The sequence below is a fragment of the Syzygium oleosum genome, unplaced genomic scaffold (genome assembly GCF_021117445.2).
Source record: "Syzygium oleosum isolate NSW1041296 unplaced genomic scaffold, Sole_v2.1 Sole_v2.21, whole genome shotgun sequence".
Lineage (NCBI taxonomy): Eukaryota > Viridiplantae > Streptophyta > Magnoliopsida > Myrtales > Myrtaceae > Syzygium > Syzygium oleosum.
This window is the reverse complement of record NW_026607505.1, coordinates 5,524,136-5,546,775: the sequence shown is the minus strand read 5'-3', so window position 1 is coordinate 5,546,775 and position 22,640 is coordinate 5,524,136. Positions and strand designations below refer to the sequence as shown.

The following is a 22,640-nucleotide window of genomic DNA, read 5'->3' as shown; positions in this document are numbered from 1 at the left end:
TTGCTCCTTAATTGAAAATCCACCGAGGCATCAATCCCTGTTCACTTCCTCCCATTACCAACTTGAGGTAGGAAAAAATGAAGTCAAACTCGTATCCATGCATAACAACCAATTTAAGGAGCCGGCCGCCGTAAAATAGATTTAAAGACGAAGAACCATAAAATTCGTGTTCTTTAATGAATGAAATCATGAGAATATGAGTTTCCTCACCTCTAGAATAACACCCCAACACAAGAATCCACAAGCAAGATACAAAATTCCCAAGTCTCAAACCGCCAAACATGCGGAACCATTCTTGCAAAGACAGAAATACAAACTTTTATTGAAGCCGACACATCTCTGTCGAGCCGATCTTATAACTTAAGCGTTCTATATATATTTTGGTAACCGAGGCGTGTCTCAACTACATGCGCGCACCTCAACTATTCCTCTGTAGACTAAGACAAAGAACTCCACCGCTATGACCCCCACTTAAATCACAAGTGCTCAGCTGAGGAATTGAATCTGAGACCAGTGCGCCTAACCACACAATTCCAAGTAGACATGGCCACGGTTTAGGAACCGGCGATTCCGGTCCGGTTCCGGTTCCGGTTCCGGCCAGTTCCTGTTCGAGGGGGGAGGAGGAGAAAAGGGGAGGAGGCGCAGGGTAGCGAGGGGGGAGGAGGAGGGGGCGTCGGCGTCGGTGGCTCACGGCCATGGGCGGGGGCGACGGCGGCGAGGGTCAGATCTGGGAAGAAGGGAGGCGGGCGGAGGAGAAAAGGGGAGGACCGGAGGAGGCGCAGGGGAGAGGGGGGAAGGAGGGATTTGGAGGACGAGGACTGGAGGAGGTGGTCGTGGGTGGGGGTGGGAACGCTCCCCGGCCTGGAAGGAGAGGCGCTGGTGGTTCATGGCCTGGGTGTAGAGCTGGGAGAGGGAGTTGGCAGCGCTGCAGAAGGAGGAGTAGAGGCTCCGGTCCACCTCGTCGAGGCTGGACGTGACGGACTTCCTCTTCTTCGCCATGGGCGGATCACCGGAGGGGGGAAAAGGGGGGAAGGTAGGGTTTTCCTCTCCGATCGAATTCGAACCGCGAAGAGAGAGAGAGAGAGAGAAGACGAGAGAGAAGATGGCGGAGGGGGGAAGCTTGTAGGGAAAAAGGCAAAAAAGTTTGGGGGGATGCTGCAGCCTGCAATAACAATTTTTTTTTTTTTGGAACCGGGCCCAGAACCGCCGGTTCCGGGCCGGTTCCAAAATTATTGGAACCGGAACTGGACCCGTAGGCCACGGGCCGGTTCCGGTTCCGAACCGCGGGCCCGATCAACGGGCCAGTTCCGGGCCAAAATCGGCCCGTGGCCATGTCTAATCCCAAGTACGCCCTAACCGCTTAAGCGTTCTATATTTGGTTAATGATTATATCAAAAACAGTTTTATGGGTATGCATGTATATGTATGAACATAAGTACGTATGTCTCTTAATAGAAAAATGAAAAACCTACTGAGGGTTTCAATTAGTAGAGACGGCGATTGTGACAAACAAGCTCCTTCAAACCCTCCAAGATAAGCTCTAGAAAATGGAATTAAGAGCTTTGCTTAGTAGGGAATTTACCAATAAAGTCCTAAACTTATTCACTTGTGCCAATTCAATTTTAAATCTTTTAATTTGACCAATCGAGCCTTAAACATTTTGATGATTTGTCAATGCAGTCCATTTGATCAATTTTGGCCGGAAATCGCCAACACGGACATCGGCCGTCCTATGTAACATGGCTAGTGTTGATGTGAATAGTTTTTTTAATAATTTTTTTCTTTTTCCTTTCTTTTTTTTCCCTTTTTCTTTTCACCAGTGGCCGGTCATTGGCCGCCGACCACAAGCGATGGCCGATGAGGGGTGACGAGGCCCCCCTCGCCAGATCTGGAGAGGTCGACCTCGCCCAGGCCAGGGTGGTATTGCCGAGCTTCGCCCTCGCCGGGCATCGCCTATGGTTGGCGACCGGTCACTAGCAAAAAAGAAAAGGAAAGTTAAAAACGAAAGGAAAAAAAATAAATTTTTTTTAGAAAAGTTTAAAAATTTTCCAAAATTATCCGCATCAAGTCGAGTCTTGTAGGACAGCCGGCGTTCACGTCAGCGATGTTCAGTCAATGAACTGCATTGGTTAATCGTCAAAAGATTCAAAACTAAATTGGTCAAATTAAAAAGTTTCTGACTAAATTGGCACAAGTACAATATGTTTAGAAATTTCTCGATAATTTCCCCCTTTTATCTTGATGACCAAACCGCTGAAATCGAGAAGCTCAATAAACAAATGAGTTTTACTAACTTAATAGTTTTTTGGTCAATGTGAGAGTAATATATTGAGAGCCACAAATTTTTAAGGAGTAGACTCCATAATAATTTATGATTATTTATCATTTCATTTTTGTGGCCCAAAACATAATGTTGTTTTTCACAATGAATTAAGAACAGTCGCCTAAGCATTTCCCTAAGTCTGTTCAAGAGAGAGGCAGCTTCCCCGAATCTCTTCCTTTGATTCACCATTTGTGCTCCCTCTTCAAGTCTGTAGCACTTGGAATATCTCGTCACAATTATTAGTTGAACGAGATTCTCTGTACTCGATACTCATTAAAAAACTCCAGATATCCTTCAATCAGAGAATAAAAAATACACACAACGTGCATGTTACCAATTCATCTCTATCTAAAGAGCAATTTGGCCATTGAAAATCTGGCATGCGTCGCCTCAACATGACCAGTAAGACGTACCCTTTTGCTTAAATTATGCAACCTTTTCATTGTAAGAACGTATTCAAGGGGGAAGACTCCAAGATCCAGCTGACTATATGACGCACTCTGACGGCACGAAATCTCGCGACCATTGGACAATATTATCGTGGCAATGTCAGACTTATTTCACTACAACATGCATGGTGGTAGCCAATTAGAAACATTAAGCCTAAGTAGAGATTAATTAGTTAACTAAGTTGATCGTTCTTTGTGGTCCAGCTATCCGCCGGCGCTGCCAGACTATTTCAATATGATATAGATAAAAAAGTATAGTGATAATAATTCGCATCTTCATTTTCTTGTTAAATTATTGCATCCGATCACAATTATGAGTTTTTTTTTTTTTTGGTCTAACAATTATGAGTTTAGTATCGCGTATATAATATTGTGCGAGCTGTCTAGTTTTCAGGGCCAGAGGTAGTCTAAGCACCGTTTAGGATAATTAATTGGTTTAGGATATGTTTTTCTAAGCGGTCTTGATTTTGTTTTAGGTGAAAAGTTAAGAGAAGGGTCATGCGTCTGCCTAACAAAAGTCCAAAAATGCAACCGGTCCCGGACTTCCCTTTAGGGCGGCGGTGTTATTATTTGGTTTCAAGATTCTTGTGCATAATTTGATTATGGATTAATAAAACAAGATCACATAAGCGATTAAATTAATCGGAAGAAAAGTTCCGTCTCTATTTGTTCGTATCGTACACGTCGTAGCTTAATTAGTTTAATCTAACGAAATCCGTTTTGCAGATCTCATAGATCGACTCAGTAAAATCGGTTTTAGACTATTCGGAGTTATTCTTCCGTGGATAATATAGATTTACAATGATATGTACTGAAAAAGAGTATAACACTTCTGATAGGATGTTATGTCGTAAGCACGAGGTAACACTGATATCGAAGTAAGATGATATTAATTATGATGTGACCAACCAAAAATCATGGTTGTGCCAGTATTTCATGTTGTCTCTTCACGATCTTTAATGAACTTATTTAGTTTGATAAGTGTGTACATTGAAGGATCTTGTAGTAAACAATTTTTCGGATGTGAAAGTAAATGTATTTGAGTAAACCATGAGTCTCCCTATCGTGCACGTCAACTTAGGGTGCAGGAGATCCACGAGTACGTCCTTGATATAGCATCATTCGCATAAAAGACAATAACCTTTGGAGGTCAGTCTAATATTATATTTGTGCTCAAATCACACCAATTAAAAGTCCTACTTTAATGTAAAATTGCTCCCGTACGAGGGAGGGTCACGACATTGACATATACCTACCCACTAAAAGTTGAAATGGATTTAGAGTCGGTCGTGTGTCTATTTAGACTCGACTACTGATGTGATAATGAGAATATAACGCATTTCTTTTTCGCACCATTCAAATACTGCCTAGAGATAACCTCTAGAGATAACCTCAAAATAAAGACTGCCATGTGCATTTATTTATATTTAATTCATCGAGAGATTAGGAAATTTTTCGCAACCAAATGCTAATTAATTGATTATAGCATGACGTGAACTAGGGATTCATGTGTTGTACGTCCCGAAATAATGTTCGACATGACCGTCAATATTTTCTAAATTAAGCGTGGGTCTATAAAGCTTATATCATGCTCCACATGACTGTCCAAATTAGGGGTGGGTCTATAGAGCTTACGTCATGCCATATAAATGTTCATTAGGAATCATTTATGCACGGTTTTTTCTTATAAGTAAATCCATTTCATTGGACAACAAAAGGTGAGGGAGAAGAACTCCCTTTACATTTACAAGCTCGAGTCAAGGAAGAACGCTAATACTGTACTGCGAATCTGTACAATGAATGGAAAAGAATCGTCCCTTGTACAAGAATAGTAAAATGATTCACGTTAGAAACAGCTACTGAATGTCGCCACCAGAGACAACATCGACCCTGCATCTCCTACATGTCTCCCTCAACTCATGTGAAGTTTGTCGTCTGCGCAGGCTGAAGGAAGCAAAGATCGCAGGACGAGAAACACAGCAGCTGCAATAACTGCGTCAACTTCGGGAGACGTATTCTAATGTAATCACCCAATTGGTCTTCTAACTCTCAAGTCTTCATAGCCTGCAAAGCCCAACTCAAACTCTCCATCCCATTCGCCGATGAACCCGTCGGAGTTCGACAGACCCGGACTCGGAGAAGGAGCATAGCACTCAATGATCACTGGATCCCTCGTGGTGTTTACAGGGGACTCATGGGCTCTCAATATCACACCATTTTCTCATTCTACTAAACGTTCTGTAGTCTATCGAGAATAGCTAACCACACTGTAAAGCGAAATAAGTTGAACCAGGAGACTGTAGCACCGGGATCTCTGACTAGCTTCTGTTCGAAACAAATGCGGAAAAACAAATACAGAACACAAGGATTTACGTGGTTCGATCATAAGGTGATCTACGTCTACGGGTGAGGCAAAACAAGATTCCACTATAATCAAAGAGAGTATAGTTTTCAGAAGTCGAAAAAATGACTTAACAAAACCTCACGGCTCAAAAATCTCTCCCAAAACGAAAATGTTTCTTAATCAATGAAAAAACCTAGCCGCGGTATAAATAGGGCTCTCCAAAAATTTCCTCGCCCCAAATCACTCGAGACATTTGTTCGTTTGCTTCCACTGCAGGCGGACACATAGATTTGTTCGTTGCTCCGGGTTGGGCCTATCGGCCCAATCCTCCGCGTCACGAACTAAATCTCAATTTTTTCTCCACTTTTGGGTCGCACAAAAAATATGTCGGGTCGGGTGATGAATCATCAGACCGAGTACATAAAATTCAAGACATATTTAACAGCTTCCATGCCTCCTTACTAGAAAAAGTTGCACCTGTAGGGTCAGTATATACAACCTTGTCAGCTGAAGCATTAGGATACGAGGAGTCGCAAACTGCTACTTGTATATCCATGGAGTCTTCCGACCTGGCAGGCGGCCATTCCCACTCGTAGAATGACAGTCGGCAGAGTTGAAGGAAAGATGTTGGAAAGAAGTGGAAACAATCCGAGCTGCCTTTGGTTTCTTGAACCCTATTTTCAAGCAAGCAAAAGCATTGAACGTCATGCTTTCTACTGTCTTCAAAACTTGTTTATCCTTTAGGATCTTATAAAATCCCCTAACATTCCAAGAAATGATCTTCGTGACTGCAAGATCGAGCTACTCGACTTACGGGATAGCTCATTCAGATCATTCAACATATACTGCTACTTGAACAATGTGCTTCAACGTCTCACCAGCTGTTGTTGCAGCAGCAGTTCGAGGCTTCCGGGGAGAAACAACACGGTTTAATCGGTTTACAAGGAATCTATGTATTTCCATCTTTCTTTCTTAAAAATCCGAGTATCGTATTACATCTTTCGAATTTCCAGGACTATATAAAAGATGAAAACAAAGCCTTTCGAGATAACACAAATGAGTTCAACTGTGTGATTCTTTCGTTGCAATCACCATTCACTGCAACCACTCGATCATCTCAGTCTTTATCGAACTTGGCCGCATCAAGATGCCCATCCTATAGATGCACGGCCACGTCAAGACAAATATTCGAAAAAGCTTTTCTTTTCCTCCGGCGACGGTCTTAACAATGGCTCCGCCACGTGCGGGTTCCTTCCTCCAGTCGGAGGGGCCGACGCGTAATTTCCTACATTCGACACGTGATGTGAATGCGACCACCATAATTCTGCCCCGCGAAACTACAATCGCCCGGGCGTTGCTCACCGAAACAATAATGTCGCACAGCTTGAGAGCACGATTTGCGCACTCCATGTCAAATGTGCACAGAGCATATCTTGGCAAGTTGCTCCTCCTCCCCCCTCCCTTTTTGATGATTTCGAAACTTTTCTTCATACGTTGTCACGATCACGCCTGCGATGGTGCGTCTCCTTTAATGGTCAAATGTCTGGAGGGGACGGTTGATCGCCACGCTATCTATACCAAAGCGAATATCCTCTGCACCATTTGATTTATGAGCAATTTTTTTTACTGGCCGTTTTTTATATAATATACATAGATCTTTGTCTCACAGCCAAATAAATTTTCGATTTTTACCGCTCGAATCTCAATAATCATCACATTGTATCACCTGTCCACTGGCAATATATCGTCTCACCGTTCTTTTTTGTTTGTTTAGTATTCGGCTGTCACTATTTCAGAACAGTTAATAACGAGTGATCTGTTAAAATGCTGCTTGAGTTACTCGGTCGATTAGATCCCCTAATCGAAAAAGTAATTAAGAGTTGGCCCTGTGATTTAAACATTCAATTGACCTATTGTTGGGAGCGCATAGTAGAAGTCTGATACTTTTCGCCTGAGGAAATTGCCAAGAGGAAGCTCAAGTCCAATCCTGTTAACATATCTAGTTGGACCACATTCACTCAAAAAGTTAAACCAATGAGTTATGGCCAACTAGGATATACTTTAATTGATCTACACTACATCAATTCTCCGATCCGTAATTTTCCTAACACAATTCACATATGCATCCTAACAATACGCCCCTCACGTGTGAGCTTAGTTGTTAGGTCTGCTCCCCCTTAATCCAAGTATTCTTCTGCATCAAGATATGAAGTCTACTACCGGGCCTACATTGTTACACCACAATGCCCACCGGCCGGAAATCACGCTCAACTTCATCTACCATCAGCTCTGATAACAATTTGTTGGAAGCGCGCAGCAGAAATCCGATACCTATCTCCTAGGAAAATCACCAAGAGGAAATCCAAATTTGAGCCTGTTTACATATCTTATTGGACCTATTTTTACTCAAAACGCTTAAGCCAATGAGTTATGGACCAACTAAGATATATTAAGTGCTCTACACCACGCCAATTCTCCGACGTGAAATTTCTCTAATACGACTCACACGTGCATGCTAACACCTTTTTTTTTTAGATTTCTTTTTTGGCCCCCTGTGGGTACATTACTTCCTAAATCATAATATTTATATGGAGGAGAGGAGAGGAGAGGAGAGAGAGAGAGAGAGAGAGAGAGAGAGAGAGAGAGAGTCGTGAGGAGATGAATTTTATCATTAAGGGGAATAACTTCTATGAATTGAATAAACCCTTAAATGCTATTCTGATGTGACATCAAGGGTCTTCAACAAAAGATCTAGAGGGGTTTCGAGGGGATGGACCGTAGATTTTCCACACCCCTATATCAAATTTTCTCAAGAGTAGCCATGAAAATACCAATTTTGTCAAAAGTGAAAAGGATTGTGCTATTGTGGAGTTGACAATGGGGGAAATTATGGGCATTTTAGGAGGGAAAGTGTAGATTGTAAAATTAGGTTATTGGAAAGCAAAAGAAGACTACGGTTCCTTACCAAAAAAAAAAAAGAAGAAGACTACGGCTTTCCGATGAGCCGAATGAAAGCAGTGATTTTGGCCAAAAAAAAGTATTTATAAGACTAGGGCTTTGGATTTGGTAGCTTTCCAACTAATAAATTTATTGCTTCAATTGTCCAATGCCAGCATGAGTAGATAGAAAACACACATCGTAGCTTTCTTTCTTGTCTCACTTGAAAATTTGGAAATACTAGGCGTTTAATCTTGTGCAAGAAGCACCGATATAGCTCAATTTTCAGACATGCAATTTCGAGACTCGATTTCACCCTAGAGTTCAAATTTCAAATTTGGTTGCTTGTTACATGTGTAGTAAAGGAGGGGACAATCTTCGATAACATCGTACTACTCCATTCACAAAAGCCACCATGCTACTCTTTAGATAAAGATATGCATCGAAATTTATTGCACACCAGAAAATTGAAACGAAATTATGGACTTGCTTCATGCCGAATGGATCCTCATCAACGTAATTTAGTAGGTTGCCTCATGTGGGACTCAGATGATCAGAGGCTAATGAGTGCTTTAGATGCGCTCCATCCCAAAGTGTATGATATATATCCTCCAAATCGCAAGATTATTAGTATTACCAATATAATTGATGAGTTAAGAAAACAAAAACAGAGAAGAAGTAGAGATCTCAATCCCATGGTAAGAACCCTTTTTTCTTTGTATTTTATTAACTTGAATGTCTAAATTGTTTCATACAGGTTATATTATTATATTGGCATAAGGTGAGGGCGTCATAGTACGAAATTTCTAGAAGAATGTTGTGGAAAAGGGGTCATTGCGTATTACTATGTGATAACAAGATAGTCAAATATATATATGGATCCTAGGATAGGATGTACGTGGGACTTGTGTAGCCTTCTTTGGAAAAATTGTCCAAAAAGTACTAACCCTATGCACTTTGCTAATTTGGTTCTAAACATTTCAATTTTACCAATTGAGTTATAAACCTTCACATTTTTACTAATTGAGTCTGTCCGGCTAATTTTGGTCAAAATTCGCTGATGTGGATGCTGGCCGTCTTATGTGGCACAGCTAGTGCCGACGTGGACAAATTTTTATAATTTTTTAATAATTTTTTCAAAAATTTATTATTTATATTATTATTTTACTTTTTTTCTTTGCTTTTTTTCTAGGTTTTTTCTCTACCGGTGAGGATCGCCGGCCGCGGGCAAGGGCCTTTGCACCCTCACCAAGGCCTCTGCGGCCGCGACAGCCGCAACCAAGGCTGCACAGCCGACGAGGGTAACTGGTGACCCTCACCAGCTGAGAAAAAAAGTAAAGAAAAAAAGAAAATAAAAAAATTCAAAAAATATTATTTAAAATTGTCAACGTCAGCGATTTCCGGTCAAAATTGGCCGCATAGACTCAATTGGCAAAATTTAAAAGTGTATGATTCAATTGGCAAAAGTATAATAGATTTTGAACTTTTTGGATAATTTTCCCTGCCTTATCAACTTTCTTTGACTCTTAAAAGAAGTAATTGATGGAGGAAATCTTTCTGACAATTATTGAACTTTAGACTTCATAATTTACTTAATTTGATTCGACTTAGGGATATTATTTATCCACGAAACCAAAAATAAATGCATTGAAGCATGTACCCAAAATCCTAGTCAGTTGCGAGATGAAATTGGGGGGTGTATACAGCAGAAAAATATTACAATATAAAGCCTCATATATTCTATAGACTAATGAGATAACTTCAATAAGATAATTCGTTGAGATAATTATCAAAAGAGTCCTAAACTTATTTCATCTGTGCCACTTCAATCGTAAACCTTTCAATTTGATCAATTTAGTCCTGAACTCTTTAATAATTTTTCAAGGTAGTCTATCCAGCCTATTTTGACCGGAAATCACTGATGTTGACATTAGCCATCCTATTTTTAATATTTTTTTCCAAAATCTGTATTTATTTCTTTTCTTTTCTTCTCTTTTCCTTTTTTTTTTTTTTGTTTTTTTCACAATGGCTGGCGAGGTTCGCCGGAGCTCGCGGGCCACTGGGTGAGGGCTGCGACCACAATGAAAAAAGAAAAGAAAAGAAAAGAAAAAGAAAAAAATCAATAAAAAAATCTGAAAATATATTTAAAAATTAAAAAAAATTATCCACGTCAGGACCGGTTGTACAACGTAGGATGGTCTGCGTCCACGTCAGCTTCCGGTCAAAATTGGAAAGATTGAGGACTAAATTGATCAAATTAACCACCGCCCTCAGCGGCTGCGCTGGCTTCGGGCTCCCCTCCCCCCACGAAGGGTAGGAGTTCGAATCCCAGCGCTGGCGTTAGGGATTCTTAAGCGTGACGTCGTGGTGATGGGTCCTGCGCTAGCGTCACCTGGGTTTACCTCCTCGGCTGTTGGCCGTGCGGGGGGTTCCCGGGTTACCAAAAAAAAAAAAAAAATTGATCAAATTAAAAGGTTAGAATTAAATTGACACAAGCACAATAAGGGTGTGTTTGTTTTGATGAAAGTTTTTTCTCGAAAAGTGTTTTTCGGACTTTTATCCGTTTGGTTCTCCAAAAATGATTTGGTCAACGGAAAATACTTTCCGATCAACGCAAATATCATGTTTACTTTTAGGAAAGTGAATTTCCTTATCTAAAAAGGTGAAAATTCTTTTCAAAATTGCTCATCTTGAATTTGTTAATATTTTTTCTTTTATTTTCTTTCTTTCCCTTTCTTATCCTTTCTTTTCTTTCTAAGAAGGAAAACATTCATGTATTTTCTTTTCTTAATAAAAATAATTTTAAAATAACAAATAATTTTAAAAATACAAAAAATTTTGATAATTTTCACCATCAAATTTTCCTCACCAAACAACTCAAAATACTTTCTTAGTTTTTTTTAGGTTTTAGCCAAATATCGAAAAATGAATTCATTTTCCTGGAAAGTATTTTTAAGGAATTGTACATTTTTCGCAAAATAAATACACCCTAAGTTTAAGAGTTTTTGAGGAACTTCGCTCCCAACAATTGCCTCTTCCCTACCAACAAACAGATGATGGAGACATGGACGGTCCAAAACGAGATCGGGCCATGAAACTGCGATGCCATATGTTGTCAGTGACAATATTACTTTTATGGCCTTGCTGGTGCGACGTACCTCTCACCCCACCCCCCTCTTGACTCTCTCTCTGTATTCTTTTGTAGAGAGAGAGAGAGAGAGAGAGAGAGGCGGCCGAGTCCAACCAACTTTCAAGACAGAGCGCGAGAAAGTTAGCTCGCGACGAGGACGTGAAACTGGAGAGCGATAATTGGGAGAGATAAGAAAAAAGAAGAAGAAGAAGAACAGATTCAAAAGTTTTACAGACCTACAGCGCTGCCAGACAATGATCACGTTGCTGGTCTACAGCACTGAAGACCATAGTAAATAATGGCACTCCACGTATGAGCTGCCTGTCAGACCCTTTTTTTTTTCTTTATGTTTTTCTCTCATGGAACGTGCATGCCCACAAATTGTGTTCCTTCTTGTTTTCTAAGTATCGTCTGAAATTCTTTGGCTCAATGGAATCTCCTGTATACGTGCTTTTTAACACCTAGGGTTTAGCTGCTCTGTAGAATATTTTCGTTCGCAGTCGTATGTACGAGGAACAGTGTGTACATGTATCGATAATGCATTTGTTTATTTAAATAACGTACGCTCGTTCTTATATCATTGGATCGTGCACGTTTGTTTAAGATATCATGTAGACCAATATGTCATCTGTGCTGAATTTTTCTTTTCTTTTTTGTTGTGCTGTCATTTGATGCATGTGTGAAGTCTGAGACTTCGGGAGAGTCTTGATATGTGTTTTCTCTTTACAAGGCATCTCGAAACTCCAAGCTAACACGGAAACATCGATCTTGAACTTAGAGTTTTCTTGATTTTGGGTTCATAGTTCTGATGGTAACGGTATTAATTCGAAAAGATCCACGCATATTCACCGTATGTATGTATGTATGTATAGGAAACGTTTCGAAATAGTGAATGAAAACGCTAGTCCCCCGAAAGGGCACATGCAACCAAAAGTCTCGAAATATTTATTGAGAAATATTCGGAAAAAGCATCAGTGATGAGAGGGGGAATAATATTTTGTAATTCAGTCACGTTGGTTTTATAATTTCCGAAGGGACCGCGTATGTTGCTTCTCTTCCTCACGGAAAATGAAATAGACAAACGGACAAATGAGCGGAGGGATGTGCGTATATGCATGTGGTGATACGACAAAACGACGGTCGCTATATAAGCACCCTAGTCTCCTAGACCAGAGGAAAGGTATTGCAGAACACCCAGAAAGTAAACTGAGAAGAACCACAGCCAGAGAGAGAGAGAGAGAAGTTGCAGAGATGGGTAGAAGCCCTTGCTGCTCCAAGGAGGGCTTGAACAGAGGTGCGTGGACGGCTCAAGAAGACAAGATCCTCACTGACTACATCACAGCTCACGGTGAGGGCAGATGGAGGAACCTCCCCAAGAAAGCAGGTCCTTAATTTTGCCAGTAATTCTTCTTTTCTATTTGCTTTAAGTGAGCTTGTGAAGATAGTGGGAGAGATCAAGATTCATCTGGGTCAGTCTGATTCTCGAGAGATAGTTACCATTATTCACTAGGAAATGAGGTTTCGTCTGAAAAAAGATGGAAAAAATTTGCAGGGTTGAAGAGATGCGGCAAGAGTTGCAGGCTGAGATGGTTGAATTACCTGAGGCCTGACATCAAAAGAGGCAACATATCACCTGACGAGGAAGAGCTCATCGTCAGGCTTCACAAGCTTTTGGGGAACAGGTAAACCTTTTTATTCTTTATTTTTTCGTCTCATCTCACTCTATGTAAGTACTGGTTTGGTAAGTCATCTAACTGTGTATAAATGAACTCGCCGGAACTTTTTGTTTAGATGGTCTCTCATAGCCGGGAGAATTCCAGGGCGAACAGACAATGAAATAAAGAACTACTGGAACACCAACTTAGGCAGGAAGGTCCAGAGCAATAATCAAACCAACTCCCAATCTCGTGATGGTCATGTCGATCAATTATCCCCAAATCATCATGACGATGACGATCCACCCAATAAAATAAAGACCCTGAAATATTCCGAGACATCGAAAATGTCTACTGATGATAATAGCGCATCCAAGTCACCATCAAGTAAGCCCAATCCTCGTTTGGTCAAGACCAAGGCATTCAAGTGCTCCAAGATCCTCATCAACCCACCACCAGAACAAGAACTTCACCAAAATGAAGATCCTATCAACACAGACTTGGCGGCGGTGGCGGTGGACCTGGCTCCCACTGGGGTCTTGCCGCCATTCACAGGGGATATTCCGGCGGATCTTTTGATGGATGACTTTGAGATTGGGGAGATCTGCTTGTCAGAGCTCCTGAATTTCGACTTATCAGGCATCAATAATCAAGATCAATTCAACAACAACAATAGCAACACGAGCAGTGACGATCTGTTCGCTGATCAGAGCCAAGTGCAAGGTCTGGGTTGGGCAGCGATGAGTAGTGACTGTGTTCATAATAATCATCAAGCAAATGCTGGCTCCAACTTCCATCAGGCTTTTGCTTCCCTTCTTGACTATAATGGTGGAGATCAGTGGCTATGACTATGACATGAGCATTATATGTCACCGTCGCCGAGCCATTGTTCATAGAAGAAGTTGCATATAGTGACACACTAGGCTGCTCTGCTGTTCATGATTCCTTTTTTTCTTTTTGGGTTTTTGCCAATCACTCTGTTTATTCACTCGTGGATTAATTGTACGGGTCTCTAACTAAAAATCATTGCATAAGATGATGTTGGCCCAACCTGTCAGATAAATAATCCCAAGATTAGCTGTACAGCCTGTACTTAGCTCCGAGGGAGAGAGGAAGAGAGAGAGAGAGAGAGTGCGAGAGGGGCTCTGTAAAGGATGTCTTTTTCAAATTCCTGCTTTAACTTTCTTGGTTCTGTGCAAGTCACTTGCTTTTTTCACTCGGTCCCTATTCAGGGCGTACGATGGATCGATCATCCCTGAGATTCCGAGATTGTTGCAAGCCAAAGCGAATTTGTCGTGTAAGTTTCGTCGTTTGAAAATTTGTTTTCTTCTTGGCAGCATATATAAAATAGTTTTTCCATCTTTAGATGGTTCGCGACGAGGTTGTCTAGCTAATTCCACGCAGACGTTTTTGCGCTCTGGTCACTGCAGCAGCAAATGACATCGGCATTATTCTTATCAAACAATCAGTCAGGATAATCGCCGGATACCCATATGCAAAGTCATCTCATACAAGGAAGCACGACCATATAAAGCTTCTTGGCTTTATACGTAAAAATCAGTCTCAATATGCAAAAGTTCAATCTACATGGGGCATATCGACGTTGACCTCAAGGACCCGGGCATGGCTTTTTCTCTGCAACATCCTGTGAAAGAATAAAATAACAAGATGGCTTAAACTCCGCAACAATGTGTATCATCTTCTGAGTTCAAGCTCTCTCTTTTGGCCCCCTTTTGGCTGCCATGATAGTTTCTTGTTCAAATAACAAGAAAAATGGGATCCTGATAGCGATGGTAACAGCAAATCTCCAATGTAGAAAACTTCAGCTATAATTGATTTCCTTTATAAGAGAGACAATCAAGAGAATCAGTTTCACAAGAAACGCGCGTCGACAGATATATGGTTTTTGGTTTTGTGGCCCCAGCCTCATTAATTACTTTATGGACATCACAAATATATAGTTTTTGGTTTTGTGGCCCCAGCCTCATTAATTACTTGATCTAAATAAAATCTTCGGTGTAATATCATGATAGAGGGAAATATCTGTCAATTCTTAGTAAGATCAACTAGAGAGAGTTCTAAATTTATGATAAACAGTGAACTGCTCCTGCTCATGTTAAATAGGAGGGCAAAACAGTTGCTGTGATGAAAGCTCAAGATCTTAGGGTTTAATGCCCCCTCTCCTCATAGACGGTTAGTAAAATAACAAAATCATTGACCACTGCTAATGTTAAGTCCCCCTTTTCGTTCCCTATATCGCCGACGTCTCTACACAGAGAGGAGAGTGTTAAAAAAATAATGATTGCAGTACACTGACATGAAAAAGAGGCGATGCATGACCATGCAATCGACTTGGTTCGTGGAGGCATACGTGATTATATTAACTAGGAGGAGAGTCATCCACGACATAGACGACAGCAATGTTTCACATTTGTCGACTTGTAATTTGCCGATGGTTCATTTTCGACTAGTTACTGTCAATTGCTGTCTGACTTGACCTTCAAAGGCATGTGATGCACAAGCACTAAACCGTGATTTGTAATTTGGTGATTAAATGTAAGAGCCGTGTTTTTTTTCTCATTAATTTTACGATGCACGTGGAGTTCAGCAATTTTTCTTCTCATATAATGCTTAGTTACTATGTGTTTTCATCTTCTGCATCTTGTTTGGCATCGACTTATCGATGTGGCCAGCATGTCAAACAATCTATTTGAATATTTGCAATAGTCGTTAGACAACGAGAGATAAATCATCTACCGTGGGCTTTTTTTTTTTTTTTTTTTTTTTGCAACTGAGGATCCGCCACCATTCTCCGGGGACGAGCCCGTACAGGTAATCGGGGTGCCTATACCTCGGGGGAGACTAGCCCAGTAACCCACCGCCAGGGCCCCCCATTTAAATTACGGAACCGAGCGGGGATTCGAACCCAGAACCTCTTTAAGGGAAGGAAAGCGCCAACAAACTCGGCCATGCGCAGGTGGGTTACCGTGGCCATTTTCACGACTCTTCCACCCTAAAAAATTTATTACCTTCTGTTTTCCTGTAAAATTTTACTACAAACATGCAGTTGAGACCAAATAACTAATCTTCTCAATTTAAATATAACACCACTTCTCAATTTGCAGATAAACAACATCCAAGACATGCAAATTTCTACCTAGAACTCCTTCAGTTTGATTGCAGTTGATCAGTGTACAATGGCATCATCATTCAATGAATTCATGATAGCATAAAGTGGAATTAGTTTACCTAACCTTCTCAATCTGAGGTAATTAAGACATTTGCGGAGCCTAATAAATCAAGAAATGATCTTACTGGTTTCCCTTTTCTTGGGTCTACGAATTGACATTTTGTCTTCCCTCAGACAGTGAAGTTTGTGAACGAGGCTTAAACTATACAAAAAACTTCGATGAATGGCCTCGTCACGATGCATCGACGACGACAAAACGGCATGGTAATTGTTTAGGGTTTCGTTGTCATTATAGTATTGCACGCGCCCTAACTGAACTAGTGAGGTCCTCACGTTAGCATCGTTCTTAGTCTTCCCTCCAGACAGGACGATATTTCTTGTATCCTTCAACTTCTTTCAACCATCGACTGAGCAAGAAGGACTTCTTCCCACAACCTGTAGCAGTCGAGAAACTGCAAACAGAAAAAATATGGAGACAAATCGGGTTCTTGACGATAATTACTGCACAAAATCCTCTCGACAGATCTTCCAAGGCTTCATTTTCAGCAGAATTCAGATGTTAATTACATGACAAAGGTCATAGATACCGAAGGATCGGATCTATCCGACAGCTTAAACTTGTAAAATAAGTCGGTAAATGTTTGGTAAATATTTCTAACCGCTAATAGAGCATAAAGGTTTTGGGTTCAACCATATTCCTAGGCACTCACTTGGGGATAATTGCCAAAAAAGTTCTAAACCTATTGTACGGAAGCCAATTCAGTCATTAACCTTTCAATCATATCAATTTAGTGCTAAACCTTTTGACGATTTGCCAATTTAGTCCTAAACCTTTCAATTGTGTCAATTTAGTTATAATTTTTTTCAAAATTTGCCGATTTAGTCCTAAACCTATTATTTGAAGATTTGACCTGAGTGGCTATATTGGCAAATTCTCAAAATGTTTAGGATTAAATCGGCAAATCGTCTAGAGATTTATGACTAAATTGGTACAATTGAAAGATTTAAGACAAAATCGGCCTCTGTGACAATAGGTTTAGGACTTGCGGGACAATTTTAACCTTTACCTCTCCATCTCAATCTTAGTCTTAAGCTAAAGGTTAATTTATGCTTTGGAGGCGACTCCAACTACCGAAGTAAATTTATTCACTTGTCATCTCCTCTCTCTTTTTTCAATCTCGATTTGAAACCGGGTGATGTTTTTGCGAGAGCTTACGTGTTCTTTTGATTTTGATAAATGAGCGGAGTCAAATTGCATGGTCCTGATGTCTCGTTGGAGTTAGCTGACATCACATGATTTTATGCATTTCCTAACTTTGTAATAAAAAACAATTTCGACCGTGGACCTACAGAAGATTGTTATTTGGAGAAAATGATTTTTTGGGACCCTAAATGACATCCCGTTCGGGGTTTGCGTTTACTAGTCTCTGGAAAATGATTTAAAATAGAGTGATCACGAGATTCATTATTTAAATTTTTTTTAGGAAACTCTAGAAGGGGCAATCGCTTTTCCACTTGTTACATGGCTTGAATTCTCCCACGGCAAGTTATGAGAGGGACCGAGAAAACATAAATATTTGTCATCGTCCATGATTGACTACACGAAAGGTATTTTCTCCTCGATTGACATTTTCCAATTTCCATAGGGCCGCGCTTTTTCCGCTCCTCATATGATTTAGACACTCCCATTTTTTGTGTTTTGACCAGATTATCCTTTATGGGGCCCATCATTTCTAGTACAACTCCACAAAAGTGATCTTTTTTTATTATTTGGATATCATTTCTTCTTTTTTTCCTTTGCGAGTCTCACTTTCCTTCTTCTTCTTTTTTTCATGCCTTTGACGTCTTAATTCTTCACTCTTGCGAATCGCCTTTGGCCTCCATTGTTGTCAAAGAAAATAGATTACCTCAATTCTCCTAAGATCAAACAACCATATTAAACATATCATGTATCATTATTTCCAACAAGTCAATTAATGAGAAGCAGCAACAGCACCACAAAACTGATGATGAAAAACTTATGGAAACGATAGTGAGAAATTGAACCCAGAGGAAGAAAAAGTTTATAAGACGTAAGTATGCTACAGACTACAAAGAAATTGTGCAACTGATTCACAAACACTGTTTTGATGCACACTATACTCTAAACGTAGAATTGAATCACAAAATCAAGAATTTCTATGACCCAAAAGTCAAATTCACTTTTATGAAAAGATATCAAGAAATACTCAATAGAGATCGGGAAGAGCATGATTCGAGAACAAGAAAACTAAAAAGAAAAAAAAAACTTTTGCCAAAACCATTCCTCCGATAGCAAATGAGGAGTGTGCCGATTGCTAAAGTAAGCAATGTTTGGGGGATTGCAAATGTTTGATAGATTTACTGGAGAAGAAGGAGGAGTGCGAGGCCTAAGAGAATGACTTGTCAGAGAGAAAATATAGAGACGATTTGCAAAAGCGAAGAATTGAGATGTCAGAGACATGGAAAGAAAGAAAAAAAAGGAAAGTGGGACCCGCAAAGAAAAAGAAGAAGGATCGAATAATTAAAAAAAAATCACTCTTCTAGACATATACCAGAAATGGTGGGCTCCACAAGGGATGATATGGTCAAAATACAAAGAAAAGGAGTGTCTAAGCTAAAGGAGGAGTGGAAAAAGCACAACCCTTTCCATATTATGTACTATTTCTTAATTATAATTCGGAGGGTCAAAAAGCACCGACTCTCAACACCCAGCATGCGTAAACACGTGCACGCTTCTTTTAAGGAAAATTGCAAAAAAGTAAAGTTGGGCTCTTACTCTTTTTCTCGACATTTGAACTTGGCGAAATCCTTTTTCGGGCCAGATTATAAAGTGATATGATCAAAAGTGGTTTTTATTTTATGGTTCATGGAAAAGGAGAACTTTGTGAGGGGGAGTAAAATAGGGAAAATGAAAAAGAAAAAGGTGGAAAAAATTTAAAAATAAAAAATAAAAAGAGAGGAAAAGAGTTAATCATAAATCAAAAGTCAAAATTGGGGTCCAGTACCATAGGATTTGCACCCTCGCTGCGCATGAAATCGACATATACCATCAGAGGGGACTCACGTGCAATGTCTCCGATTTAGGGCTCTTGTTCCAACTTGAAGGGTGGGCCTCCCAGTCCCAATGAAGGGGCATGACATGACACCACTCACTCCCATCCAATCGGAGCAACCAAAAACAGGGGCAAATTATCTCCCCGTCCGCACGGGTCCCGAAAAAACATTATCGCGACATAACGTGACGCTGCATGCCACCGACACAGATCGGAGCTCCGACGACATCGAACGTCACGGGTCGTCTAGCTGATCCGACGATTCACCGGTCCGAACGCCTCCTCGCCGTTCGGAGGAAAGTGCGAGGGGTATGCAGATGCGGATGCGGGGTAGTTGTTGTAATGTGGACATCATGTAATTAAGACAGGCCATTGAAATGTAAATATCACCGGCAACTCGGTATCTTGACCTAAATCTTTGGGTGATGTGGCCAGGAGGGAGCCATCTGCTTCTGCGCCGTGAGTTCACTTACTTGATGGCGACATTTCGCTCTAAAGTAGTCTCAAAATGGATTAGGTGAATAATCAGAGGCTACGCTAGGAACCCCACTCAAAATCAGGAAGTTCGAAGAGTCTAGAGGGGGGTTCGCATAGCTCGTTCCCAAGTTCTAGCTTAGTAGCTTTTGCTTCTTTCCTTTTCTTCACCTGGAGCTCGTAGCTGGCCGCACGCGATTCAAAACGAGCCTCGAAAGGCGGCCTCTAAACGAGAGTGAAAGGTGTCAGTTTCGTAGAAGTAGTTGGAGATGTATGGAAATACGTGGCCTAGTCTCGTGCAGTCGGCGACAGCTCTGAAGAAAACCTGGTCTTCCATGTGCTTTAACCTTCTTGTATCAGCCAAGCTGTTCACATCCAAAGTACATGACTTGTCTAAGAAGATACAGAGAGCGAGAGAGACCCTAAAAGCGGAAAAAGTGCAAAGATTTGATTTACTGCTCTCGGTGAGAAATCTACTTTTCTCACTTCACATGCCTAGAAAAGCAATTTATACAAAACACTGATGGTTCAGCACTCCTGTGCATTAAGTAACATTAACGACTAAAAGCCAGAACCTCAGTCCACATCCCTGGAAGAGAAAGGAAGGAAAAAGCAAAGGTTGAATATGTGAGGCTTTAGTCGAAAGTTAGGCGAAGAATGGTCGCCAACTCTGTGCTCGAATTTACAAAAACAGCCTCTTGCATGAGACTGTCATCACATTAGGACAAAGGTGCACAACATCTTGTTCTTTCCGTTTTTGAGAAACTGCGATTCCGTGGCTTGTTTCTCTTTTCTAGTGTCTCTGTTTACATCTTCTAGAATGGTTGAGAAACTGAATGACAAAGAAGAAAAAAGATACCCAGAGAGCTACATTGGTGTCTTCTTAGGCAGACTAAAATTGGGTAGACAATATAAAAAACGTGTCGACCCGAGTGAAGTTGAAATACGACGGGCTCGGTGTCATCTTCTGCCTACTAAAAGCATGCGTTGATACAAGTTAGATGCCCTCTGACAGTGACTTCAAGAAGAAATCTTTCAGTGCAGTTAAATGTCCCCATCACAACAACTTACAAGCTTTTTTATGAGGTTCATCAAGACCAACTAAAATTTTGAATGACATGTAGTGTAGCCAGTTGGATCAAACTCTGTTATTTGTTTTTCGAATTTAGATTAGTTATCTGAAAAATCAGGTTTACTCAATTTCTCAGCATGACGTAGTTTGTCACACATTTCAGCTCCAAGTAACGGAAGAACGGGATAACTACCGATCATTATGCTTCAGCTCCCAAAAGCTGATGCACATCGTTATACGCAGGATAACTACAAGTTATACTAGAATAATTCAATCACAAGACAATAACTAGGCAATAATCTGCATGTTGATCTGAGATTTGTTTCCCAACATGAACTATTACCACATACATCACTTCAACAGGAAGTACTCACAAGCAGAGGCGTCACTTTACTTCAACAGTGTCCTTCCTCTATTCTGCCACAAAATTATATCTTTTTTTCTTAAGGTATTAGTTCCATATTTACGTGAATCATATTTACCACCAGTACTAGACCCAAATTAGATTACACACACGATGGTCAACTTGTCCTAGTTATCTTGATATGGATCGTATGTATACTTGATGCTGTGACTGCAGAGAATCAAATCTATGGAATTTACAATTCCATTGATGCATATGCCAAAGCTAACCATGTACACAGCCCATTAATGGATTTGACCTGCATTACGCTTTTAATGAACAACAATAAGTCATGCCTAAACTAACATTTGTTGTCTTATTAAAGTATCTCATTGTATGGAAATTTAAACTATGACATTTAGTAGATAGTAATCTACCGATTCTACTTACATATCTCGGAAGAGAAGTGTATGCAAATGCAATAGCATCATTGTTTCTGTAACATTCATGTCCATCAATCGGCTGATAAACTAAGCCCAAGTTCCTATGACTTCAAGGAGGACATATACTAAGTCCACCCATACAATCAAAAGCATGCTCAATTTCACTTGGATGGGCAGCGGGCTACTAATTCATGATCATTCACAATGTGTATCCAACTTGACCGAACTAACGTCAACAGGAAAAAACACAAGAAGAAACACAAAAAAGTAAAATTCAATAAAATGGCAGTCATTCAGCAAGGTACATACTCTAAAGCCAATATTAGCGAATGCGTCTGTCTGGTCGAGAAATTTATTGAGATCAAAATAGCATAGAGCTAAAAGTCTTGAACTTAGCTCATGTCTCCTTTGATAATAATGGTTAGTAGAATCATTGATTGCAAACAACTATATTAATCTAAAAGTCATGCAACTAAGTGGCTGAGCATGGGGAGACTGTCCGAAAATTATAACTGAAATAAAAGGAGAGGCAAATCTACCAAAATCCGCCAGAGAAGCTTTTTATGATAGCAGATGGTAATAGGACAGGACTTCTTTTAAAATCGTATCAATGAATCGCCAAAGTAAAGGCATTGTATCACTTTTCAGGTTGCATCTAGATAGGAAATGATGTTTTTAAAGCCTAGATTTGGAAGTGAGCAAGTAAGAGGACCTGTTTGAGGGCTTTGTTGAACAGTGGTTTTCTCTAACGCAACGATCAGAAATGCCAGAGTTTATGCTAAATTCAAACATACTATGACACGGAAAGATTGAATATGTTCAAACTCTAATTTTGAGGAGTAAGATGTCAATCATCTTCAATAAACAGTCATAAGTTTACAAAATCCTAAGGATGCTCCTGGTAAGAGTATACAACCTTTCCCAAAGATAAATGACTGACAGTAGACTTTTGTCCTCGGAAGCACGCATAACAGGAAATAATTTCAAAAGTTTTCTACGAATCATACATCCATAAATGTTCATCTGGACTCTCCTAAATATTAAATCACAAAAGATAGTTTGGTAAAAGTAACTTTTGACTGCAATGTTTCAACACAAAATGAAATTCAAGAAAATGGCACCAGAACAGTGCCACCATGGACCAATTTCAAGACTCCAACAGAGAAGTCTCTTCCACTGCATGAAACATATTAGTTTACTATCAGC

The 22,640-nt window shown here is 40.3% G+C and overlaps 1 protein-coding gene across 1 annotated transcript; it reads left to right on the top strand.

Annotated features, from left to right (window-relative positions):
• Positions 1-12,376: 12,376 nt before the first annotated feature.
• On the top strand, positions 12,377-13,872 carry LOC115671214 (transcription factor MYB123-like). Its single transcript, XM_030592709.2, has 3 exons — positions 12,377-12,567; positions 12,736-12,865; positions 12,975-13,872. The coding sequence occupies exons 1-3, from the start codon at positions 12,435-12,437 to the stop codon at positions 13,684-13,686; spliced, it is 975 nt and encodes a 324-aa protein (XP_030448569.1). The 5' UTR covers positions 12,377-12,434; the 3' UTR covers positions 13,687-13,872.
• Positions 13,873-22,640: the final 8,768 nt, after the last annotated feature.